The following is a 27755-nucleotide window of genomic DNA, read 5'->3' as shown; positions in this document are numbered from 1 at the left end:
GACTACAACATCCTCGGAAGAACCCACAAAAGGGCAAGGAAAACTCACACCCAGTGGGCAGGGAGAATTCACATCCAGTGGGACGCCAGTGACATTGCTGACTATGAGAAACCTTGGAGAGGACCTCAGATGTGGGCAACACCCCCCCCCCCCTAGGGGACCGAAAGCAATGGATGTCGAGCGGGTCTAACACGATACTGTGAAAGTTCAATCCATAGTGGCTCCAACACAGCCGCGAGAGTTCAGTTCAAAGCGGATCTAAGACAGCACCGAGAGTCCCGTCCCAAGGAAACCATATCAAGCGGAGGCGGATCAGCAGCGTAGAGATGTCCCCAACCGATACACAGGCGAGCGGTTCATCCTGGGTCTCGACTCTGGACAGCCAGTACTTCATCCATGGTCATCGGACCGGACCCCCTCCACAAGGGAGAGGTGGACATAGGAGAAAAAAGAAAAGAAGCGGCAGATCAACTGGTCTAAAAAGGAGGTCTTTTTAAAGTCTAGAGTATACAGATGAGTTTTAAGGTGAGACTTAAATACTTCTACTGAGGTAGCATCTCCAGAGTACTGGAGCCCGAACGGAAAACGCTCTATAGCCCGCAGACTTTTTTTGGTATTAATGGTAAGACGTTTTTTTATTTATTATTTGTTAGCTTCAGAATAAAAATCTTATTAAAAAGAATAAGAGACTTCTTATGCTTTAAAAATGTTTGTCTTACTTAAAAATGCACGCATTTTGTTGTCCATCCATCCATTTCCTACCGCTTATTCCCTTTGGGGTCGCGGGGGGTGCTGGTGTCTATCTCAGCTACAATCGGGCGGAAGGCGGCGTACACCCTGGACAAGTCGCTACCTCATCGCAGGGCAGCATTTTGTTGGATTCAGTGTTAAAAAATATTATATGGCACTCACGGAAATACATTTGAAAATATTTGGCTTTCATGGCTCTCTCAGCCCAAAAAGTTCCCGAATCCTGCGTTAGACCGATAGATTCCCTAAGCCTTGAATATAAACTCAGAGTGTCCCGTTATGTAGGTTGTGGTGGTGTGGCCTTCAGCCAAAGCATTTAGCCGAAATAAACCTGTACACCAGAGAACTACATCCTAATTCAGACAATAGAACACACGTGCGTACTTGAGTGCTCCTGTGCTGTTATTTACAATTCAATGGTATTCTGCAATTTTCCCTCACTGTGAGGATTCCCTTTGTCCTAATGACTCACAACCCAGCAACTGGGTGAGCTAGTGTTTTGTGTTGTGTTTCAGTAGAGCTAAGCTGAAACGCAGTGGGAATGCACGGCAGCTGGGCGTTGTCTTGAAGGTAACACGTGTCAGAACAGGCTCGAACGGGTTTGTCGAGGTCTCCCCTTCCGCCATAAGCACAGCTCACTTCCTGCTACTCTGTTTGAAAACTACTCGAGGCATACTGTGGTATGTGTGTATATATGCGCAAGTCATACTTGCCAACCTTGAGACCTCGGATTTCGGGAGGTGGAAGGGCGTGGTTAAGAGGGGAGGAGTATAATTACAGCTAGAATTCACCAAGTCAAGTATTTCATATATACTGTATATATATATACAGTATAATAAAAGAAATACTTGAATTTCAGTGTTCATTTATTTACACATAACACTCATCTACTCATTGTTGAGTTAAGGGTTGAATTGTCCATCCTTGTTCTATTCTCTGTCACTATTTTTCTAACCATGCTGAACAGACCCTCTCTGATGATGCATTGCTGTGTGGCATCCACAAAAGTGCTTTCGTCAAATGCAGTAGAGTCTGGAATCTTCCATCTCTCCCTAGCATGGCCCAAAACCAGTCAATCTTTGCTTCCTTTTTGTAGTCCACTTCTTCTTTCCGGACGCTATCCAGTTCCAATCGCCGCGGCAGCTTGGAACTTACAAGCGTATTTCTTCATCTTACTCGTCGTTGGCGTCGCCGCGGCTGTATTTTCCTCGTTCTTTTGCTTCGTCTTCTGGTGTGCGCAGTTGTGCACTGCACTCTCTAAAAGCCGTAGATGTTATTGTCACATAAGCATGTACAGTAGATGGCAGTATTGTCCCGTTTAAGAGTGTCACAGCATTGCTGTTTACGGCAGACGAACTGCTTTACGGTAGACGAAAACGTGACTACTGTTGTTGTGTGTTGTTACCACGCTGGGAGGACGTTAATGAAACTCCCTAACAATAAACCCACATAAGAAACCAAGAACTCGCCCTCGATCATTCTACAGTTATAACGTCATTGGGCAGGCACGCTGTTTGTATTGTGGGAAAGCGGACGTGAAAACAGGCTGTCGACACGTCACTCAGGTCCGCATGGAGCTGGAGGGGGCGTGGCCTCCAGCTCCGCCTGAATTTCAGGAGATTTTCGGGAGAAAATTTGTCCCGGGAGGTTTTCGGGAGAGCCGCTGAATTTCGGGAGTCTCCCGGAAAATCCAGGAGGGTTGGCAAGTATGGCGCTAGTGTTCAAAGGTTATGTGGATACCAAAGCTACAGGGGGCGCCGTAGGCTCTAGTCATCATACCCAAAGAGCATTTTGCAGAAGGTGGCTGTCACTACATGATTAGTATCGGAATAAATGATCGCTCCGTGCATGTGCATAAACTGCATCACTTGTTATCAAAAGTTATTTTACGACAGCATATGGCAGTTATGTTTGTGCACGCTGTCACTGTTAGCATGGTTTTCAACGTTTAAGTTGTGATGGTTTGAATGTCACTTCATTAAACCTGTCACTAGATGGAGACTTTGACCGGTTTAAGGTGGCGGCCCCACGTCTCGGCCTTTTAAATATGCATGGCGGTCGGTCAAACTGCCTCTGTTCTCAATCGGTTCCAGGTGCCATTTAGCATTTCTCGAAGAAAAAAATGCCCTATGCTTGTGTTGTTTTTGGCTGTACTACTCGTTGAAATCGCGAAAAGGATAAATGTTTCTTCAGAGTTCCCCAAGAAGTAATCAAGAAGGTCGAAAGAGTGCAAGAGAACAATTTTTAAATAATTTTGGAACATTTGGGAAGTCTTATAAATTGGTACGACTTTGGCTTTTTTCATTTTATCTGGGAACTTGCCTGTATGAAATGATTGATTGCTGATATGTTAGAGCAGGCCTGGGAAATTATTTTGACTCGGGGGCCACAATTAGAGAAAAAATTGTGTCTGGGGGCCTGCATATCTATTTTTAAGAACACTTATACAGAACCTCACAATAACTTCTGATTGAATGCTAAAAACGTTAAGACAGACCGCCTTAAAAACATAATGGAATTTTTTTTTTCTACGAACGATAAAACACTGAATATTGACAAAATATGAAAGTCTCACTGCCTGTCTATCGGCATATTGTACAATCAAGTGAAACGCAACAAACAGTGAAATAGGAACACAAAGGGTACAAAATAAACCATCGTACAGTCTGATATATCTGATATATCACTAAGCTTTAGAACTTTGTTGTGAAAATCTCCTTCTGCGTCTGTGGAAATGCTTCCCGCCCACACTGCTTGGTGCCTTGTCTAAGCTGCTGTGACGTCCATGACCATAGTAACTGGTATATCATCCATAAGCACAGATTCAAACCATTGAAATACTCTGCATAGTTGAAGGCTTACGGTCATTAGAAAACATGACTACACATCATAATGGCAGCTACACTTTCCATCGTAAAGATCTAAAAAAAATATTTGGGAATGTCCAGCAGGCCAGATTGAAAAGCTCAATGGGCCGCATGTGGCCCCCGGGCCTTAATTTGTCCCGATCTGTGTTAGAGGTTCTGACATCTGTTCAATAACATTTTTAATCATTTCCAATACAATCAGTTTAGGTCTTGGATTGACATTTTTTCACAATATTGATGGTTTCCTCTTGTCACACCTTCAAGGAACATAGTTGGGATTTCTGTCTATTCCAGTCCTCAACTGACTCAAGATCTGGAATCATTTCCTCCAGATTTGGTCCAATGTTCACAAAGTACTTTATTGAAGCTTTCAACTACTGTAATTTTTTACATTTCATTCTGAAAAGTATTTAGGATAATCTTCCTTTGCATCCTTTTTAAATCTCTTAGATCTCTATGTGGTCTGCCACATCTTCTCTCTCCATCTTTATGACAGTTTATCTGACTTAGATTGACGAGTGACTATGTTGAAACGTCACTGCCTTTGCACAGCTTGAAAATTCCTGAGTGAGTTCTGTACCAGCCAGCGTATTATGATCGCACTATACAGCGTGTTAGTTCTTTGGCCTGTCGAGACACGACCTTTAGCGATGCTCGCGCTGGAATGAGGAACGACTTTAAGCCTACTTTGGGAGAATGGCTTAACATTTTGAAGTGGAAGCTGACCAGAAGTCAAAAGAACGGAAGCTTGATCATGTGCTACATTTTCTGCAGGGTTCATACCGGTGACTCAAATATCTATAGTCTTACTTCCCACATTTCCCTGCTCAATGTTTTCATCACTTGATCAGTAGCTTGTGCCTTCTACATGACTGATGCATAATGTCACCTGCATGTCAGCGGTTTTAAGTACTGCAGACCGTGTCAAGGCGACGAAGGAAAGTGATCACATCTAAAGTTCTACTTGGTATCATAGACACCAGTTGCAAATGCACATATGCATGCATTGCCTGTTCATGTTTAATCAACTTTATCAAGTTTGGTGAACGATTCATTCGGAACACATCTATCAAAAAAGCAGCTTTTGCAGTTTTGACTCATTAATAAATGTTTGTTTTTGTGCTCTGTTGTGGTGTGAAACATTACAGCACAGTTACTGTACAGTGGTTTTTAATAATACTATGCACTGTTTTTGTAGCTAAACAATACAGTATCCAACAATAAAAGGAGCTGTTTCCAATTTATTTTAAAATAAAAAATATAACAAGAACACCGCTGTTTAATTTACCATCAGTGTTTTAAGTGTCTTATATTTTTCATTGTACGGCTCAAACACCGATGACATCTATTAGACAAGACAAGAAGCAAAGAAATCAAACAGTGACAGGATTCAATTTAGCTCATGAGGTGAGAGCGTAGACCTGTACCCTCGTACAGTGTCGTCCCAAGTTCTGAGGAGGGAGCTCCATGCCTCCTCCTTTATTTGGGCATTTCCTGATTGCATTACATTACGCAGCTGCTCCTAAGGGGAGATGGTCATAAACAGCTCTTGCACTCGGTCATAAACAGTTCAAAGAAAAGTTGCCCAAAGCGATCCCTCTATGCTTTGTAGATCTCAAGTCGTGACAAGGTCTTCTTGTGGCTGTCCAATAGATCAGGGAGACCGACACCTCCACGTCGCATCCCATCGCACACAGTAAAGGTTTAAAAGCAGGGCAGCCTAAACTAATGGGAAAACAAGTTGTGTGATGACTTGTATACAACTATTCTGACATTCATAATTCAGTTTGTTTATTTCGAACATCCATACAATGTAATACATCACATATTTCCAGTTGTTTCATTACAGCAGGTCCGAACTAGAGTACGAAGAAGCAGAGCTTATTTACTGTAATCCTACCTCTTTTCATACCATAGTAGTTTTGTCCCATTTCTTTGTTCTGAGTTTGGAACAGAACAGTGAATACATAAATAATATATACATAAATATTAAATACATATGTAATCACTATCTAATTTTCTTTTGTTTTTTAAAGGTTCAAGATAATCATCATAATTGTTCTTCTTTGTACTTTGTGAAGACGAGTAGTTTGAACAGTCTCTTAAACTGAATCGTATTAGTGCTTTGATTTCTTTACTTAATCCATTCCATAATTTATTTCCACGTACTGATATGCTAAAGGTCTTAAGTGTTGTATGTGCATGCATTTTAAATTAGATTTTATTCTCAGGTTACACGTCTCCTCTTTTATTGAGAATAAATACTGTACATTCTTGGGTAGTAGGTTATAGTTTGCTTTGTACATCATTTTAGCTGCTTGCAAATGCACCAAGTCGTTGAATTTCAATATTTTTGATTCAGTAGATAAAGGGTTTGTATCTTCTCTATATGCAACATTATGTATTATTCTAAATATTTTTTGTAGCAGGGAACAAAGTGCACATTTGTAGATATTTCTCCATATTTCTGCACAATAACTCAGATATGGTAAAACTAGTGAGCAGTAAAAAAAATGAAGTGATTTTTGGTCCAGAACATTTTTTGCTATTGTCAATATTGACGTGTGTCCTGTTACTTTATGTTGTATATTTTTTACATGACGTTTCCATTTCATTTTATCTATTATTACACCCAAACATGCTTTCTTTTACCCTTTCAATGTGTACTCTGTCTATTTGTACGGTATTTGTGTTTGACTTTCCCTTCTACTGTTACCAAATAGCATTATTTGAGTTTTACTGAGATTCAAAGATAATCTGTTTCTGTCAAATCATATTTTTTTAATTAGTTAATTTCTGTTATTTGCATTAGTTTGTGTGTGTTCTCTCCTGGACAAAACACAGTTGTATCATCTGCAAATAATACTAACTTTAAGTCCTTTGTAACTTTACAAATGTCGTTTGTATAAAGATGTAACCATTTTGGTCTGAGTACTGATCCCTGAGGTACGCCACAAGATATTTTCAGTTCTGTAGACGTGTTCGCCGAGCTTCACGTATCGCTTCCTGTTGGTTAAGTAGCTTCTTACCCGGTTCAAGACCAATCCTTTGATTCCATACCGTTCTAATTTGTTTATTATGATTGATTGAATCAAATCAGCCCTTTGAGACACTCGTGATTTAGGGCTATATAAGTAAACATTGATTGATTGATTGAAATGCTTTTGGTAAATCCAAAAACACTGCAACGGCACAGGTGTTGCTATCTATTGCATTGGTGATATTTTACATTATTTCGATTAATGCCATTGATGTTGAAATGTTGTCTTTCATTTTAATTTTTTGAATCTCTTGTTAAACAATTTGTAAATCATTTTTGAACATTTGGGAATTAGAGAAAAACGTTTGTAGTTTGTAAACTGGTGTTTGTCTCCAGTCTTATAAATTGGTAGGAATTTGGCTATTTTCTTTTTATCTTGGAACTTGCTTGTTTGGAATGATAGATTGCTGATATATTAAAGGTTCTGACATCTCTTCAATATCATTTCCATATCAATTCCAATACAATCAGTTTAGGTCTTGGATTGACATTTTTTCACAATATTGATGGTTTCCTCTTTTGACACACCTTCAAGGACCATAGTTGGGATTTCTGTCTATTCAATTCCTCAACTGACTCCAGATCTGGAATCTTTTCCTCCTGATTTGGTCCAATGTTCACAAAGTGCTTATTGAAGCTTTTGACTGTCATTTTTTACATTTCCATCCGAAAAGTATTTCAGATAATCCTTCTTAGCACCATTTTTAATAATGCTATTTAGGATGCACAATGTTGCTCTCATGTTGTTTTTGTTACAGTCTAATAATTGACTAATATTCTTTCCTACGTGTTCGTAGTATGCCAGTTAGTTTCTTCCCATATGTTTTATAATTGTCTGCCTCTGTAGATTTTTGTGTTATAAATGATCTACATAATGCATTCCTCTTGTTGGAAGCATTTTTCCGTCCTTTTGTCATCCATGGTTGATTGTTTTTTTTTAGCTTCTTAATAAGTTGTTTCCATGGACAATGTTTGTCGGCGGCATAGCTCAGTTGGTAGAGTGGCCGTGTCAGCAACCTGAGGGTTGCAGGTTCGATTCCCGCTTGTGCCATCCTAGTTACTGCCGTTGTGTCCTTGGGCAAGACACTTTACCCACCTGCCCCCAGTGCCACCCACACTGGTTTAAATGTAACTTAGATATTGGGTGTCACTATGTAAAGCGCTTTGAGTCACTTGAGAAAAGCGCTATATAAATATAATTCACTTATAAAGCATCTCGAAAGTATTGAAAAAAAAATACCATATGCATCATGTGCATAATTTTCACTGGATGTATAGTCCCAACTTTAATCTCTCATATGAATTAATGAAATAAGTTTATTTCGGTCATATAGTCAATCAACCATTTTGTGTGATCAGTTTAACAGTACAGGTTTTAGATATCAACAATCATACACATTTACACACATAAAAGAAAAGACAAAGAATGACCGAAAAAGGAATAGGCTGAAGCCAAAGCTTATATTTGCCTATCCTATACCTTCACTGAAAATAAGATTGCCTGGAACATCAACGTTAAAAAAAAATCAATGGGATGAAAGTAATTGTTACTATATTTTATGATTTTCAATTATTTCACCTTTCAAGGTTTTCTTAAACCTTACCAAAGAACTACATGTCTTCAGCTCATCACTGAGCTTATTCCACCATTTAACTCCTAAAACACAAATACATTTATATTGTATATTTGTTCTTGCTTCTTGCGTGTATTAATGAAATTAAACAATGGATGTCCGCTAACTTTTTGCAACTCAACGCCAAAAAAACGGAAATGCTGATTATCGGTCCTGCTAGACACCGACCTCTATTTAATAATACAACTTTAACATTTGACAACCAAACAATTAAACAAGGCGACTCGGTAAAGAATCTGGGTATTATATTTGACCCTACTCTCTCCTTTGAGGCACACATTAAAAGCATTACTAAAACGGCCTTCTTTCATCTCCGCAATATCGCTAAAATTCGCTCCATTTTGTCCACTAAAGACGCTGAGATCATTATCCATGCGTTTGTTACGTCTCGCCTCGACTACTGTAACCTATTATTTTCGGGTCTCCCCATGTCTAGCATTAAAAGATTACAGTTGGTACAAAATGTGGCTGCTAGACTTTTGACAAGAACAAGAAAGTTTGATCATATTACGCCTGTACTGGCTCACCTGCACTGGCTTCCTGTGCACTTAAGATGTGACTTTAAGGTTTTACTACTTACGTATAAAATACTACACGGTCTAGCTCCATCCTATCTTGCCGATTGTATTGTACCATATGTCCCGGCAAGAAATCTGCGTTCAAAGGACTCCGGCTTGTTAGTGATTCCCAAAGCCCAAAAAAAGTCTGCGGGCTTTAGAGCGTTTTCCGTCCGGGCTCCAGTACTCTGGGTGTTGTTCGAGATGCCACCTCAGTAGAAGCATTTAAGTCTCACCTTAAAACTCATTTGTATACTCTAGCCTTTAAATAGACTCCCTTTTTAGACCAGTTGATCTGCCGTTTCTTTTCTTTTTCTCCTATGTCCCACTCTCCCTTGTGGAGGGGGTCCGGTCCGATCCGGTGGCCATGTACTGCTTGCCTGTGTATCGGCTGGGGACATCTCTGCGCTGCTGATCCGCCTCCGCTTGGGATGTTTTCCTGCTGGCTCCGCTGTGAACGGGACTCTGGCTGCTGTGTTGGATCCGCTTTGGACTGGACTCTCGCGACTGTGTTGGATCCAATATAGATTGAACTTTCACAGTATCATGTTAGACCCGCTCGACGTCCATTGCTTTCCTCCTCTCCAAGGTTCTCATAGTCATCATTGTCACCGACGTACCACTGGGTGTGAGTTTTCCTTGCCCTTATGTGGGCCTACTGAGGATGTCGTAGTGGTTTGTGCAGCCCTTTGAGACACTAGTGATTTAGGGCTATATAAGTAAACATTGATTGATTGATTGATTGCTTTACCTATTTCAAAAATCAATATCCCCCGTAAATTATAGTTTTCTCCTCTTCATTTAAATAACCTAAGAATGCAAGCTGAAAGGCTGTTGTTCTTTACTCAAAACATAATTTCCATTGTTTTTAAAAACACAGTGTCTAAAAATGTTAATACATTAGAACTCATAAATAATGGATTGGTATGTTCATAGTAGTACACTTTGTGTATTATTCTAATGACCCTTTTTTGAAGTTTTATTATTGGGTCTGTGTTTGTTTTATAAACATTTCCCCAAATTTCAACACAATATGTTAAATATGGAAAAATAAAAGAATAATATAACATATGCGGGCATTTCTTATTCAGCATGTGTCTTACTTTATAAAGAATAGCAATGGATTTGGATATTTTTCACTTTATATATTCAATATGCGGTTTCCAACATAGTTTATATACTCTGTTCTGTGCATATTCTTTGAAATGTATTTTGTGTCTTCACTATTCCTCTTCTTGTAGTTTCTGTTCTAGATTATGAAAACTAGCAGATGATCGATGACGTCGGATTTTCGCAGACCACTTGTGGTATTATCAAAATCATTAGTAAAAATATTATCACTAAGTGTGGGTGACGCTGAGTCCTGAGATTCTACTTGGCCTTGTGATAGGATACATATTCACTTAGGCTGTACATTGTGTCTATGAAGTCATCTATGGACTTGCGTTTGTTAGGGATCAAGGAGTCAATGTTAAAGTCTCCACTGAAGAAAGTAATTTTTTGACTGATTTCAGTAAAAGTAGCCTTAATCCAGTTCTCAAACGTATCAATGTTTGATTTAGGTGATCTATTTAGGCATAATATTTAGTTTTTTTTCATGAGATATTTGAATGGTTATACATTCTTTGTTTTCCTTTTATTTAACCAGGGGGGAAAAAAGGGAATCCTGGCCAAAAGGCAGGAAAGCTACACATAAAATTACATTCACATTCCACGTTAAAATGACAGGATGGACATCGAGGGAAACCGTTACAAATAACTGCAGCTCATTCAAATGTTCTGTTTACATTTAAAAGCATTTAAGGACAACAATTCAGCTTCCTTTCTTTTCGTAACCTGTTCCAAACACAAGGAATGCATAGACAAAATGTTTTTTCCTCAGCTCAGTGTGAGCAAAAAGGACAGAGAGCAACAGCTGATCTCAGAACATAACAGTTAGTACTTCTCTGTGTAATCTATGTACAAATGTAGGCGGGCAATAGTCCCAGAAGAGCCTTGTAAATAAAAGTGTACCAGTGACACTGTCTCCTTGTGGACGGCGAAGGCCTTCACACCCGAGAGTACAAGTCACAGTGGTGTGTCATGGCTCTATGGTTTGGGACAAACCGCAAAGAAGCATGATAAACAGAGTCGACAATCTGAAGACAGGAACGAGTAGCATTCATATAAAAAAGATAACCATAATCTAGCACAGGTAAAGGTGCTTTTTTTACACTAAAAGAAAAACATCTGGTATTACGGAAGAAAAAAACCCAATTTAAATTTGTGTTTCTTCCCCAGTTTATCAATAAAATGTTTAAAAGTGAGAGAGTCATCAATTAAAATACCAAGGTATTCATATTCATGCACCTCTTCTCTGATATTCCTGTCAAAGAGTGGACACTACCGGGGGAGTTTGAGGCACCTTCCTATGATTGGGAAAGCAGCATAAGTTTTGTTCTATTTACCAGTATTGAGTAAATGGGGGAATTCTGCACAGCAACAGAGGCTTTCTGCAGGGAATTAACAGCCTGTTCAAGAGATTATCCAGAGCAATAAATAATTGTATCGTCAGCTCAAAAATGCATATTAGCATCAGAGAAATGTTGTTCAAGATCATTGATGTACAAAATCAATAATTGGACCCCCGAAACAGATCCCTGAAGCACCCTCTTATGAACAAATTCCAAACAAAGGCCTTTGGTATTTAATACAGTAGGTCCTGTTTTCTAAATAATTTAAAAACCAAGCATCCGGACGAGAGTCCAATGAGAAGCAGCCTGTGTTTTAAAGTAACATGGTCTGCAGTTTCAAAAGCTTTAGACTTGCGATCAATAAAAAGCGAGGAACAGTACTGTTTTATTTTTTTATTTTTATCAAGAGCTACAATGCTGTGCTTTTTTTCGGAGGCCTGATTGATATTTAGAAAAACAAGACTAGTCGCGGTCTCAGGCAACAGAAAATGGAAAAACAATTCCCAGCACCAGAAGAAAGAACCGCCTTCCTTACTTCCCGGTCCAGACAGACGGATCAACATGGCGGTCCCTACCTGGCACAACGTAAAGAACATGAAGTCTGACAACAGTACACGACAGACCGACCAGGACCCAGGACGCCAGAACAGCCGTCGGCACCAGGCTTCCCAGGCCCCCGAAAGGCACGTCTGACAGGCTCGGATCCAGGAGGCTTGGATGCCACACCAGCAGTCTGCCTTAGGCTTCCCAGTCCAGGCAGATAGACCCGATGACCTCCAACAGACATGCAGAAGCAGACTTCGTCGGAGCAAATGGCAACAACGCCGTACAGGTCACCAACGCTCAGAACGCAGCAACAATAGTGGGCCTCGGAGCCGGGCTCACAGACCTCTGGTTTTGACGGACAGGCCCCAGCTGACTACTGGGTGCAATCAACGTCCACAATCCTCCACGCAAAAATGTTGGTAAAAAAACTAAAAAAAAGATTAAAAACAAATAAAGATAAATCCAATGAGAATATTAAAAAGACTAAACATGAAACAAATAAAATATAGTGAGGACAAACACAGACATCACTCAAATCTTGGACTTGGTCACTTATCCTTAACCTTTCTAAGATATTATCAACAACTAATGACATTACCAAGTTGTAGCTTAAGTTCTTCATCACGTACACAGCTACTCCCCCTCCGTAATTATTGGTTCTGTTGATATGATTTAGTTCATATCTTTCCAGGTCAAAATCCATTCCTATTTTAGGATCTATCCATGTTTCCGGGATAGCGATAACTTTGAAGGGTTCGTTGGATTGTTCCAAAATATGCTTCACTTTATTTTAGTTTGCATACAAACTTCTGCTGTTTAAATGAAATCATCGACAGTTTGTCCATTTTAATATTTTCATTATATTGTTCGTCCGTATAATAAAAGCCATTATTTCTGGTATGAAAGAAAAAACATTTGTATCTGGATCTATATCCTAATCTGATTCCGGACTATCGTTATCTAGACTGCTGAAGGTTTTTAGTTCCATATATTCCTGTGCAGCAATCTTTTTTGTTGAGTATAATCTTCTTGCGGACGTTGTACCGATCCGTTGTGGTAAAGAAGGAGCTGAGCCGGAAGGCAAAGCTCTCAATATACCGGTCGATCTACGTTCCCATCCTCACCTATGGTCATGAGCTTTGGGTCATGACCGAAAGGATAAGATCACGGGTACAAGCGGCCGAAATGAGTTTCCTCCGCCGTGTGACGGGGCTCTCCCTTAGAGATAGGGTGAGAAGCTCTGCCATCCGGGAGGAACTCAAAGTAAAGCCGCTGCTCCTTCACATCGAGAGGAGCCAGATGAGGTGGTTCGGGCATCTGGTCAGTATGCCACCCGAACGCCTCCCTAGGGAGGTGTTTAGGGCACGTCCAACCGGTAGGAGGCCACGGGGAAGACCCAGGACACGTTGGGAAGACTATGTCTCCCGGCTGGCCTGGGAACGCCTCGGGATCCCCCGGGAAGAGCTAGACGAAGTGGCTGGGGAGAGGGAAGTCTGGGTTTCCCTGCTTAGGCTGTTGCCCCCGCGACCCGACCTCGGATGGATGTATAATCTTCTTGTTCGGTAATCCCTTAAAGCATTGTAATTTAGTAGTTGAATGTCGATGTTTGTTTTACCTCAGACTCCATTTATCGTTGTTGTGGTTGGTCTGGTTCTAATATTTGTCCAGATCCTTGATGTCTTTGACAACTAGGACTCTTGTTTGTGGACCCCCATTCAGTTTGATGCAGATTTTGCAGTTGGTGCTACAAGTTTGCTGAATTTTCCCCAGTTTTCCTCAAGTAGCGTGGTTTCTAACAATTGCTATTGTTAGAAAGTGCAAATAATTTGTCTGGCATTCAGGCTGGTCCCTCACACCCGTCTCGAGACGTACGACATACCGTATTTTTCGGATTATAAATCGCTCCGGAGTATACGTCGCACCGGCCGGAAATGCATAATAAAGGAAAAAAACATATATAAGTCGCACTAGATAAGTCGCATTTTTGGGGGAAATGTATTTGATAAATCCCAACACTAAGAATAGACATTTGAAAGGCAATTTAAAATAAATAAAGAATAGTGAACAACAGGCTGAATAAGTGTACGTTATATGAGGCATAAATAACCAACTGAGAAGGTGCCTGCTATGTTAACCTAACATATTATGGTAAGAGTCATTCAAATAACTATAACATATAGAACATGCTATACCTTTACCAAACAATCTGTCACTCCTAATCCATAAATCCCATGAAATCTTCTTCCTCGATGTCGCTTCTAAACAACTCTGCCAACTCCAAAGGTATGCGCCGCTTCCGATTGTCGTTTTCTGCTGCATATTTCACTACGTCCAGCTTGTAATCTGCAGTACATGATTTATTTTTCGGTGCCATTTTTGTTCAGCCCTTCTCAGTTTTTATAAGTTACCACCAAAGATGAAATGATCCATTTTAATAGCTACGGCAGTAGCATATAGCAGTTAGCGTTCCATGACCCACAATGCACTTCTGCCATGACCCTCCCCCGCCGAATTCTTATTGGTTGATGTATGTGTGACAATTGCTGACATTTTCTTCGTCTCTTCCGCAAATGAGATAAATAATATTATTTGATATTTTATGGTAATGTGTTGATAATTTCACACGGAGTATATGTCGCACCCCCAGGCAAACTATGAAAAAAAACTGCGACTTATAGTCTGAAAAATACGGTACTTGTAGGTAGCGCCTGTACTAAACAATTTGCAGCCATGTTGTTGTTATGACAGAATATACACAGTGCGAGCGTGTTATGCACAATTATGGGCTGAAAAATGCTTAGAAAGTTACTGCCCTCGAGGCATGTTGAAGATTGCAAACCACCTCCCTAAGAGGCATGCTTCTAATTGTGGCTCAATTAACTGTGACTACCTCACCTTTGTCTCTACTGGACAATAAAAAGGTAACCATTAATTATCTATCATTATAAGATTATCTATCTACAAACCCCATTTTCCATATGAGTTGGGAAATAGTGTAAAAGCGCTTTGAGTCACTAGAGAAAAGCGCTATATAATTCACTTCACACAAAAAAAAAGCACATACATCCGTCCATTTTGGACCGCTTGTCCTTAGTTAGCTTTATTCATTACTGATGTATTTCTTGCAACCTTATGTTGTGCATTTTATGAGATTTCCTTTTCATTTATCATTAATCATTGTACCTAGAAGGCTTCAAAGGTGGAAGAGGGGTTAGTGCGTCTGCCTCACAATACGAAGGTCCTGCAGTCCTGGGTTCAATCCCGGACTCGGGATCTTTCTGTGTGGAGTTTGCATGTTCTCCCCGTGAATGCGTGGGTTCCCTCCGGGTACTCCGGCTTCCTCCCACTTCCAAAGACATGCACCTGGGGATAGGTTGATTGGCAACACTAAATTGGCCCTAGTGTGTGAATGTGAGTGTGAATGTTGTCTATCAGTGTTAGCCCTGCGATTAGGTGGTGACTTGTCCAGGGTGTACGCCGCCTTCCGCCCGATTGCAGCTGAGATAGGCGCCAGCGCCCCTCGCGACCCCAAAAAGGGAATAAGCGGTAGAAAATGGATGGATGGATTGTACCTAGAAATTAAATTTCATTTGCTCTTTCAATGTCTACCTCGTCTTTTTGTATTTGTCTGACTTTAGGTAGGTAGGTCTTTATCGTCATTGCAACAAGTACAACGAAATTTTTGTTTACAGCACAAACCACTTCAAAATTAGACAAACAAACAGTGTACAGGGTTACAGAACAGGAACACTGATGTGAAAAGGTAAAACGCTGGGGAAGAAGATGAGTAAAAAATACAATCTAGACTGGGGGGCCCAGTCTGGAGTGGGAAAAAACCTCCGTGCAATGCACACATAAACACATTGCATTTAATCACGACAAACTCGCAACAGAGGGGCGGGGAGTCGGGGCCCTGGAAGGCGACTGCTGCTTTGAAGCGCTGCCTTCGGACCATCACCCGAGGGGGAAAAAGCGGTGGTGAAGGCGTGGGGTTTCGGGGGTGCGTGTATGCCCAATTGTCTTGGGTGTGATGATGTGATGTTTTTAGACTGAGGCCGATCTGCAAAAGTTCGACTCAAGGTGTCGTTGAGGAGGGAGGGAGGTCAAAAGAGTCTATCATTAAGGCAGGGGTTGGGAACCTATGGCTCTAGAGCCAGATGTGGCTCTTTTGATGACTGCATCTGGCTCTCAGATAAACCTTAGCTGACATTGCTTAACACGATAAGTAATGAATAATTCCGCTGGTAATCACGATGTTAAAAATAACATTCAAAATATAAAACATTGTCATCCGTTATCTACGGTACCTGTTCAAGCAATAACAATTATTAAAAAAGAATTAGAGACTTATTATACTCTAAAAATGTTGGTTTTACTTAAAAAAATGCACGCATTTAGTTGTATTATTACTTCGGTACTCTTGTCTTGTTCTGTATATTGTACAGTATTTTTTATTTCTATAGTGTTTTTTTATATTGTACAGGATTGCTTGTTATTTTTATTAGTCTGTTTATTTCAATTGTTAGTTTTTCCTTTATTACCTCTTTTTATTTATTTTACCCCATATTTGTTCCCACAACCGCACCTTAAGTTGGAGTCTTTAATCTCGTTATATGCAAATATAATGACAATAAAGTCTATTCTATTCTATTTTATTCTACCATGAATTGATTAACGTGGACCCCGACTTAAACAAGTTGAAAAACTTATTCGGGTGTTACCATTTAGTGGTCAATTGTACGGAATATGTACTGAACTGTACAATCTACAAATAAAAGTTTCAATCAATCAATCAATCAATCAATGTTTACTTATATAGCCCTAAATCACTAGTGTCTCAAAGGGCTGCACAAACCACCATGACATCCTCGGTAGGCCCACATAAGGGCAAGGAAAACTCACACCCAGTGGGACATCGGTGACAATGACCCAGTGGGACATCGGTGACAATAATGACCCAGTGGGACGTCGGTGACAATGATGACTATGAGAACCTTGGAGAGGAGGAAAGCAATGGATGTCGAGCGGGTCAAACATGATACTGTGAAAGTTCAATCCATAATGGATCCAACACAGTCGCGAGAGTCCAGTCCAAAGCGGATCCAACACAGCAGCGAGAGTCCCGTTCACAGCGGAGCCAGCAGGAAACCATCCCAAGCGGAGGCGGATCAGCAGCGCAGAGATGTCCCCAGCCGATACACAGGCAAGCAGTACATGGCCACCGGATCGGACCGGACCCCCTCCACAAGGGAGAGTGGGACATAGAAGAAAAACAAAAGAAACGGCAGATCAACTGGTCTAAAAAGGGAGTCTATTTAAAGGCTAGAGTATACAAATGAGTTTTAAGGTGAGACTTAAATGCTTCTACTGAGGTGGCATCTCGAACTGTTACCGGGAGGGTATTCCAGAGTACTGGAGCCCGAACGGAAAACGTTCTATACCCCGCAGACTTTTTTTGGGCTTTGGGAATCACTAACAAGCCGGAGTCCTTTGAACGCAGATTTCTCACCGGGACATATGGTACAATACAATCAGCAAGATAGGATGGAGCTAGACCGTGTAGTATTTTATACGTAAGTAGTAAAACCTTAAAGTCACATCTTAAGTGCACAGGAAGCCAGTGCAGGTGAGCCAGTACAGGCGTAATGTGATCAAACTTTCTTGTTCTTGTCAAAAGTCTAGCAGCCGCATTTTGTACCAACTGTGTTAAAAAATATAATATGGCTCTCACGGAAATGCATTTTAAAATATTTGGCTTTCAGGGCTCTCTCAGCCAAAAAGGTTCCCGACCCCTGCATTAAGGTGTCCTCGGGGGTGTTTTCAGAACAGCCTGATCCTGTTTCCACAGCGTCAAGGCCGTTCGAGGGAGTCAAATCGTAGATTAGGTTGTTTGTTTCTCTTTCTCTTCTGCTGTTACCGAATAGCATTTTTTTCGGTTTTACTGAGCTTTAAAAGTAGTCTGTTTTTGTCAAACCATCTTTTAATTGATTAATTTCTTATTTGTATTGGTTTTGTATTCTGTGTGTTCTCTGATGGGGAAAAAACGCTGTTGTATCGTTCAAATAATACAACTCTAACATTTGACAACCAAACAATTAAACAAGGCGACACGGTAAAGAATCTGGGTATTATCTTCGACCCAACTCTCTCCTTTGAGGCACACATTAAAAGCGTTACTAAAACGGCCTTCTTTCATCTCCGCAATATCGCTAAAATTCGCTCCATTCTGTCCACTAAAGACGCTGAGATCATTATCCATGCGTTTGTTAGGTCTCGCCTCGATTACTGTAACGTATTATTTTCGGGTCTCCCCATGTCTAGCATTAAAAGATTACAGTTGGTACAAAATGCGGCTGCTAGACTTTTGACAAGAACAAGAAAGTTTGATCACATCACGCCTGTACTGGCTCACCTGCACTGGCTTCCTGTGCACTTAAGATGTGACTTTAAGGTTTTACTACTTACGTATAAAATACTACACGGTCTAGCTCCATCCTATCTTGTCGATTGTATTGTACAATATGTCCCGGCAAGAAATCTGCGTTCAAAGGACTCCGGCTTATTAGTGATCCCCAAAGCCCAAAAAAAGTCTGCGGGCTGTAGAGCTTTTTCATTTCGGGCTCCAGTACTCTGGAATGCCCTCCCGGTAACAGTTCGAGATTCTACCTCAGTAGAAGCATTTAAGTCTCACCTTAAAACTCATCTGTATACTCTAGCCTTTAAATAGACTTCCTTTTTAGACCAGTTGATCTGCCGTTTCTTTTCTTTTTCTTCTATGTCCCACTCTCCTTTGTGGAGGGAGTCCGGTCCGATCCGGTGGCCATGTACTGCTCGCCTGTGTATCGGCTGGGGACGTCTCTGCGCTGCTGATCAGCCTCCGCTTGGGATGGTTTCCTGCTGGCTCCGCTGTGAACGGGACTCTCGCTGCTGTGTTGGATCCGCTTTGGACTGGACTCTCGCGACTATGTTGGATCCATTATGGATTGATCTTTCACAGTATCATGTTCTCATAGTCATCATTGTCACCGACGTCCCGCTGGGTGTGAGTTTTCCTTGCCCTTATGTGGGCCTACCGAGGATGTCGTAGTGGTTTGTGCAGCCCTTTGAGACACTAGTGATTTAGGGCTATATAAGTAAACATTGATTGATTGATTGATTGAAATATTACTCTTTAAGTATTTTGTAACTTTATTAATGGCATTTATATAAAGATTCTACAATTTTGGTCCAAATATTGATCCCTGTGGTACACCACGTTTTTTGTTCTTCTTGGCTTTAAAAAAAGATGATTTCCTTCGTCTCAAACAGGCGTTTGGCAACGCAAAGACCCAAGAGAACGACAACTCCAGTCGCTTTGGGAAATTTATCCAGCTCAACTATCTGGAGAGCGGCGTAATCCGAGGGTAAGAGGTTTGGGATACTTGCAGCAGTTATGTTCTAAGGCAAAGCATTAATGGTTTTTGTCTCCTCAGGGCAGTTATCAGGAAGTACCTACTTGAAAAATGCCGCCTGGTTGGCAGAAATAAGAGGGAGAGGTAAGAGTGAAATACAGCCCTTTTAGTGGAGGCGTCATAAAATCTGTTTGCTCACATTCATGTAATGAGCGTACATTTGTTACACACTTTATGATTGTGAAATGTTTAGTCAGTAGCAGTGGTGGTTAACTATGCATGGTGGCCTGTAAAACCCGCAGGAACTACCACGTCTTCTACTACCTGCTGGTGGGGGCGTCCAAAGAGGAGCAGGAGGAATTCCGTCTGTTGGCGCCCCAGGATTATGTCTACCTCAAGCAGGTACCTTTGCTCTGTACACTGTGTTGGGGCAGGGAATGTTTTTGCAACACAAACTGGAAAATACTTTGTCTATCAATGGTCATGATTTTCATGCTGTTTTGTCCCCAATACTAAACATATTTGTGGTTTGTGGGTGTGGTCACATCAGGGAACATGTAAGGTCAGCAGAAGGTCATCTTTACACGACAGCAGGATTTCCTTTAGAATTGGACTTTACTTCTATCTTACAAGAATAGTTTTGCTCAGTTTTGATTGACAATGTCAGAAAATGTCTTAAATATAATTCAGCATTACACTGGGAGCTCTTTGTAATGTTTTTACCCTCTCGTGCAGCTATGTAAGCTCACCACTACACAAAGTTGAATTATGTAATGTAATGCTATGTTTCGTAATGACACATGATATTTGGCGTACTGCACACAAAGTTCGATATAACGCGGTCGTTGGGGTCCATAAAATCCAGATCACATTATTCCTGAGCGCGGATTAGATTATTTTTCACCCCCCCTTTTTTTTTTTAAATAATACAATCAATCAATCAATGTTTACTTATATAGCCCTAAATCACAAGTGTCTAAAAGGGCTGCGCACATCGAGGCAAGGAAAAACTCAACCCAGTGGGATGACAATGAGAAAAATTGGAGAGGACCGCATAGTCCAGTCCATAGTGGATCTAACATAATAGTGACAGTCCAGTCCATAGTGGATCTAACATAATAGTGTGAGAGTCCAGTCCGTAGTGGTTCTAACATAATAGTGTGAGAGTCCAGTCCATAGTGGATCTAACGTAATGGTGTGAGAGTCCAGTGCATAGTGGATCTAACATAATGGTGTAAGAGTCCAGTCCTTAGTGGATCTAGCATAATAGTGAGAGCCCAGTCCATAGTTGATCTAACATAATAGCATGAGAATCCAGTCCATAGTGGATTTAACATAATAGTGTGAGAGTCCAGTCCATAGTGGATCTAACGTAATGGTGTGAGAGTCCAGTGCATAGTGGATCTAACATAATGGTGTAAGAGTCCAGTCCTTAGTGGATCTAGCATAATAGTGAGAGCCCAGTCCATAGTTGATCTAACATAATAGCATGAGAATCCAGTCCATAGTGGATTTAACATAATAGTGTGAGAGTCCAGTCCATAGTGGATCTAACATAATAGTGTGAGAGTCCAGTCCATAGTGGATTTAACAAAATAGTGTGAGAGTCCTGCGATGAGGTGGCGACTTGTCCAGGGTGTACCCCGCCATCCGCCCGATTGTAGCTGAGATAGGCGCCAGCGCCCCCCGCAACCCCGAAAGGGAATAAGCGGTAGAAAATGGATGGATGGAAGGGTGTGAGAGTTCAGTCCATAGTAGATCTAACATAATAGTGTGAGAGTCCAGTCCATAGTGGATTTAACATAATAGTGTGAGAGTCCAGTCCATAGTGGATCTAACATAATAGTGTGAGAGTCCAGTCCATAGTGGATCTAACATAATAGTGTGAGAGTCCAGTCCATAGCGGGGCCAGCAGGGGACCATCCCGAACAGAGAAAGGTCAGCAGCGCAAAGATGTCCCCAACCGATGCACAGGCGAGCGGTCCACCCCGGGGTCCCGACTCTGGACAGCCAGCACTTCATCCGAGGGGGGAAGAGCAGAGCAGCAAAGAAAAGAAATGGCAGATCAACTGGTCTAAATGGGGGGTCTCTTTATAGGCGGGGTTATACAAATGATTTTTAAGATGGGACTTAAATGTTTCTACTGAGGTAGCATCTCTGTTACTAGGAGGGCATTCCAGAGTACTGGAGCCCCAATAGAAAACGCTCTGTAGCCCGCAGACTTTTTTTGGGCTCTGGGAATCACTAATAAGCCAGAGTTCTTTGAAGGCAGATTTCTTGCCGGGACATATGGTACAATACAATCGGCAATATAGGATGGAGCTAGACCGTGTAGTATTTTATACGTAAGTAGTAAAACCTTAGAGTCACATTTTAAGTGCACAGGAAGCTAGTGCAGGTGAGCCAGTGTGTATATATATATATATATATATATATATATATATATATATATATATATATATGTATATATATGTATGTAAAAAAGGTATATACAGTATAGGCGTAATATGATCAAACTTTCTTATTCTTGTCAAAACAAATGAGTGTGTTACACCTTGGATAAGCGGAGGAAGATGTATGTATGGATGGAGTTTGGTGTGGAGTATGTAACTGTATGAAAGGAAACTGAACCTGGTGGCGAACACCTGACCAAATTTATGTCATCTCTTTGTCCTTTAGGAAGATCTTCTCTTGGACGATGAGGCAAAGCTCGGACATGAGTACAAGAGGCTTCATCAAGCCATGGAAATGGTTGGCTTCCTGCCGTCCACTAAGAAACAGTATGTGTGATAAGTGACACGCCCCTAATGCCAGTTAGGTCCTAAATTCCAAGTTTTAGTCTGATTAAAAACCCAAACATTCCAGGCGCACCATTATTTTAAGTCAAAGGGTCTTAGCACTCCGTGTGAGCCAAATGACGTCAACAGGTGAAAGAGGGACTCACTTTACCCCGTCTGGTTTCTGCCGTCTGTAAGAAACAAGTCCAAGCTAGTCGAGTCGAGCCGGGGAAAAATGTGGCGTTAGTGCTACAAAGTTCTATCAGGTTGGATATGATGCTGAGTGACAACATGAAGCCAGGTTATGTCCATCAGTTGGAAGGTTGAGCAAAAAGACTCACGCGCTGCCAATGTTTGCTTCTGGTTGGCACTTGTAAAGACGACATTCATTGAAAATGTGTGTTTGTGTGCAGCATATTTTCCACCCTTTCCGCCATCTTGCTCTTGGGCAACGTGAGCTTTACTCTGTCAGAGGACAGTGGCGCTCTGGAGGTCGGACCGGCGGACGTTTTGTCCACGTTGTCGCAGCTTCTCAAGGTAGGTTGAATCCTTCCACTAAAGAAGCTCTATTGCAGGGGTGCCCACACTTTTTCTGCAGGCGAGCTACTTTTCAATTGACCAACTCGAGGGGATCTACCTCATTTATATATATCATTTATATTTATTTATTTATGAATTTTTGTAAACAAGTTAAATGTGTTTAATGATAATACAAGCATGTGTAACACATATAGATGTCTTTCTTTCACGAAGACAAGAATATAAGTTGGTGTATTACCTGATTCTGATGACTTGCATTGATTGGAATCAGACAGTAATGATGATAACGCCCACATTTTCAAATGGAGGAGAAAAAAAGTTGTCCTTTCTGTACAATACCACATGAAAGTGGTTGGTTTTTGGCATCTAATTCATCCAGCTTCCATACACTTTACAAGAAAAACATTGGCGGCAAATTCCGTAGCTTGCTTGATTGACATTCACGGCACCCGAGGGTCCTGTGAGATGACGCTGGCTGCTGCCAGTTCATTATTATGAAAAAATGACAGAGAGGAAGGCGAGAAAAACTTTTTATTTCAACAGACTTTCGCGCCGTCCCTTCCGTCAAAACTCTAAAGGCCGACTGCACATTTCCTATCTTCACAATAAAAGCCCTGCTTCATGCTGCCTGCGCTAACAAAATAAGAGTCTCGGAAAGCTGGCGTGCACAAGTGATGTACACGCCAGCTTTCTGAGGGATCGCTTATGCACGCCAGTTTTCCGAGACTCTGTATTTAGTTAGCGCAGGCAGCATGAAGCAGGGCTTTTATTGTGAAGATAGGAAATGTGCAGTCGGCCTTTAGAGTTTTGACGGAAGGTACGGCGCGAGAGTCTGTTGAAATAAAAAGTGTTTTGTCGCCTTCCTCTCGGTCATATTTTCATAATAATGATCTTGCAGCAGCCAGCGTCATCTCACAAGACCCTCCGGTACCGTGAATGTCATTTAAGTGACGTCTTGGTGAAGATTGATGATCACTAATTTTTAGGTCTATTTTTTTAAAAAGCCTGGCTCGAGATCGACTGACACACCCCCCGCGGTCGACTGGTAGCCCGCGATCGACGTAATGGGCACCCCTGCTCTATTGGGATACGAAGGGTCAAATGGGACAAATTAAATTCATACATAAATATTTAAATGTGTCAATTAATTATAATAGGAATTAAGGTAGAGTGGCCGTGCCAGCCACTTCAGGATTCCAGGTTCGGTCCCCGCTTCCGCCATCCTAGTCACTGCTGTTGTGTCCTTGGGCAAGACACTTTACCCACCTGCTCCCAGTGCCAACCACACTGCTTTAAATGTAACTTAAATATTGGGTTTTACTATGTAAAAGCGCTTTGAGTTACTAGAGAAAAGCGCTATATAAATATAATTCACTTCACTTCACAGATATTACTGTATTGAGTCCTTCAGGAGAGTTCCCTCAGGAAAATTAAAATTCCAGCAGCAGTGTACAGAGTTGAGATCGAATTTAAAAAGTAAATAATGGGGGTATAAATGGAAACAAAATAGAAAAATATTACAATAAGAATAAAAAATAAAAAGCAATGGGAATAAAAATAAAACGGTAAAATCAGAATATAACAAGAGAAACTAGGCAGTAGTGACCATGTTACGAAAAAGTATTGCACTGTTATTGTTTTGCATCCCCTGTCATCCTAGTACCCCCTGCCCCCCGCCCCAGAGAGGAGTTGTACAGTCTAATGGCGTGTGGGACAAAGGAGTTTTTGAGTCTATTAGTCCTGCACCTGGGATGAAGCAGTCTAGCACTGAACAGGCTCCTCTGGTTAGTGATAACACTATGCAGAGGGTGACTGGCATCATCCAGGATGCTCACTAGTTTGTCAACAGTCCTCTTCCTCTGCCACCGTGACCAGTTAGTCCAGTTTTATTCCGATCGTAGAACCGGCCCGCCTGATCAGTTTTTCCAGTCTGGAGCTGCACCCCCAGCACACTACCATGTAGAACAGAACACTGGCAACCACAGACTGGTAGTACATCCACGAGAGTTCTTTACAGATGTTGAAGGACCTCAAGAAGTACAGCCTGCTCTGTCCTTTCCTGTACAAGTGGTCCGTGTTAACAGTCCAGTCCAGCTTATTGTCCACCCACACCCCAAAGTTCTTGAATGAGTCCATGGTCTGTACCTCGACTCCCTCGATCACAATAGGTTGTGACCTTGGACTCGACCTCCCAAAGTCAATGACCAGATCCTTGGTCTTTGACGGATCGAGCTGCAAGAGGTTCCTGTGGCACCAGACAGCAAAGTCCCTCTCCAGGCTCCGAAACTCCTCCTCTCTGCCGTCCCTGAATCACTCGACAATGGCTGTGTCTTTTGCGTACTTCTAGATGTGACACAGCTCTGAGTTGTAGCAGAAGTCAGCGGTGTACAGGGTGAAGAGAAGAGGGGCCAGCACCGTTCCCTGCGGTGCTCTGGTTTTTAGATTAGCTTTGTAGATCTCGGGTCAAGACAAAACCTTCCTGTGGATTACAATAAATCAAAAAAACTGACCCCTTCATGTTGCTTCCCATCCTACACAGTGGAGTTTTACAAGCCTTTTGATTGGTAAGATCAAAGACCGCTTTTATCTGCTGGCCGGGAACTCATTGAAACACAAAGTTTTGTGATAACTTGGATACAATTATTCTGACAAACTAACAGAAGTCTGGCGTGCCCAGAACTTTGGACATCTTTCAAAACGTGGCAGCGAATGAGGATATCCATCTTTCCATCCATTTTTGTACCGCTTGTCCCTTTCGGGATCGCAGGGGGGCTGGATCCTATCCCACCCTGCACTTGGGCAGAAGGCTTGAGACAGGTCGCCACTCCTACTTTTTTGGGAGTTGGTGATTGATATTTTAGACCTTGCAAAGTACATTCAAAGCAAAACCTGCATGGATCGGGTCAGAGTTATTTCTCGCACTTTCAGACCAAACAGTAGCCTACTTCTCTGGTTGAATTTCAACGGACAAGAAGGAGTGAATTGATTAACGTGGACCCCGACTTAAAGAAGTTGAAAAACTTATTCGGGTGTTACCATTTAGTGGTCAATTGTACGGAATATGTACTGTACTCTGCAATCTACTAATAAAAGTCTCAATCAATCAAGTGCGGGTAACCAATCAGGTGTTGGGCTCCGCCCACTGACTTTGCGTCTGTGTTTGAGAGATCAAATAATGTCATGAACCCGACACACTGGCTCATGAAATAATGAAGTAAATCCTAGAATAATTAATAAACAATTAAATAATGACACAATAATTAATAATAAATGTGTGAAGTGATTAGATAATGGGTTCCCAGTTGTCATTTAAAGCGCTTTGTCTTGAAAAGTCCTGTATCCATCTAATCCATTATATAATCCAATCAATAATTAAAAATAAATTTATAGTGAATGATATTTATATAGCGCTTTTTCTCTAGTGACTCAAAGCGCTTTACATAGTGAAACCCAATATCTAAGTTACATTTAAACCAGTGTGGGTGGCACTGGGAGCAGGTGGGTAAAGTGTCTTGCCCAAGGACACAACGGCAGTGACTAGGATGGCGTAAGCGGGAATCGAACCTGCAACCCTCAAGTTGCTGGCACGGTCGCTCTACCAACCGAGCTATAGAAAATATAATTAAATAAATACATTTATGAGATATTTAATAACACATTTATGTATTTAGTTACAATTAGAATTAAATAGTGGCACATCTTCATAATTATTGAAATATTTATGTATTTAATTTATTTAATCTTGACACAGTTTGCAATGACTTCTTACTCTGATGTGTTGCATTGTGTTTTAGCTTTTTCTACTTTGCAAATGTGACAAATTATATCTAAAAAAAAACCACCAACGTAGATAGTTTTGTACGTTCCAGGTTGAAAAGGAGCTGCTTGTAAAGACTCTGACCGAGAGGAGGTTGTCAACCAACAGCGGCACAGTGTTTTCACAACACACACGACCGGAGGAGGTACTTACTGAATGACTCATTGGGTGTATTGTTTTGGTTTGAGATTACTTTCTGTTTTGTAACTGTCCTTGTGAGTACTGTGAACCCTGGATTTACGAACTTAATTGGTTCTTGACCAGGATTTGTAAATAGAACTGTTTGTATAGTGAAGCAAATTTCTCTATAAGAAACCATGTAAATATGAATTATGGGCTCTTCCCTTGACAAAAGTACTATAAAACAAACATAACAAGGGCAAAGCATCAACTATCAAAGTTTAATTGTATTGCCCTAAATCACGATTTTCTTAAAGGGCTGCACAAGCCACACCAACATCTTCAGCTCAGATCCCACATCAGGGCAAGGAAAAACTCAACCCAATGGGATGACAATGAGAAACCTTGGAGGGGACCGCAGATGTGGGCACCCCTGCCTGGGCGACCGGTGCAATGGATGTCGAGTAAATCTAAGATGATATTGTGAGAGTCCAGTCCATAGTGGATCTAACATAATAGTGTGAGAGTCCAGTCCATAGTGGATTCTAACATAATAGTGTGAGAGTCCAGTCATAGTGGATCTAACATAATAGTGTGAGAGTCCAGTCCACAGTGGATCTAACATAATAGTGTGAGAGTCCAGTCCATAGTAGATCGAACATAAGAGTATGAGAGTCCAGTCCATAGTAGATCTAACATAATAGTGAAAGTTCAGTCCATAGTGGATCTAACATAATAGTGTGAGAGTCCAGTCCATAGTGGATCTAACATAATAGTGAGAGTTCAGTCCATAGTGGATCTAACATATTCGTGTGAGAGTCCAGTCCATAGTAGATCGAACATAAGAGTATGAGAGTCCAGTCTATAGTAGATCTAACATAATAGTGAGAGTCTGGTCCATATTGGATGTAACATAATAGTGTGAGAGTCCAGTCCATAGTAAATCGAACATAATAGTGAGAGTCCAGTCCATAGTGGATCAAACATAATAGTGTGAGAGTCCAGTCCATAGTGGATCAAACATAATAGTGTGAGAGTCCAGTCCATAGTGGATCTAACATAATAGTGTGAGAGTCCAGTCCTTAATGGATCTAAAATAATAGTGAGAGTCCAGTCCATTGTGGATCTAACATAATAGTGAGAGTCCAGTCCATAGTGGATCTAACATAATAGTGTGAGAGTCCAGTCCATAGTGGATCTAACATAATAGTGTGAGAGTCCAGTCCATAGTGGATCTAACATAATAGTGTGAGAGTCCAGTCC

The 27755-nt window shown here is 41.2% G+C and overlaps 1 protein-coding gene across 7 annotated transcripts in view; it reads left to right on the top strand.

The window, feature by feature from the left end:
* The window catches only part of myo9b (myosin IXb), a 138618-nt gene that overhangs the window by 29200 nt on the left and 81663 nt on the right, over nt 1–27755 (top strand). For all 7 annotated transcript variants that reach the window (XM_061920830.1, XM_061920829.1, XM_061920834.1 and 4 more), the window contains exons 4-9: nt 19156–19250; nt 19320–19382; nt 19541–19640; nt 21918–22018; nt 22429–22552; nt 26425–26517. In XM_061920830.1, coding sequence (XP_061776814.1) covers nt 19156–19250; nt 19320–19382; nt 19541–19640; nt 21918–22018; nt 22429–22552; nt 26425–26517 — 576 coding nt within the window. The remainder of the gene's footprint in view (nt 1–19155; nt 19251–19319; nt 19383–19540; nt 19641–21917; nt 22019–22428; nt 22553–26424; nt 26518–27755) is intronic.

This window comes from Nerophis ophidion, linkage group LG14 (assembly GCF_033978795.1).
Source record: "Nerophis ophidion isolate RoL-2023_Sa linkage group LG14, RoL_Noph_v1.0, whole genome shotgun sequence".
In the NCBI taxonomy this organism is placed as follows: Eukaryota; Metazoa; Chordata; class Actinopteri; order Syngnathiformes; family Syngnathidae; genus Nerophis; species Nerophis ophidion.
This window is presented reverse-complemented; position numbering and strand designations above follow the sequence as displayed.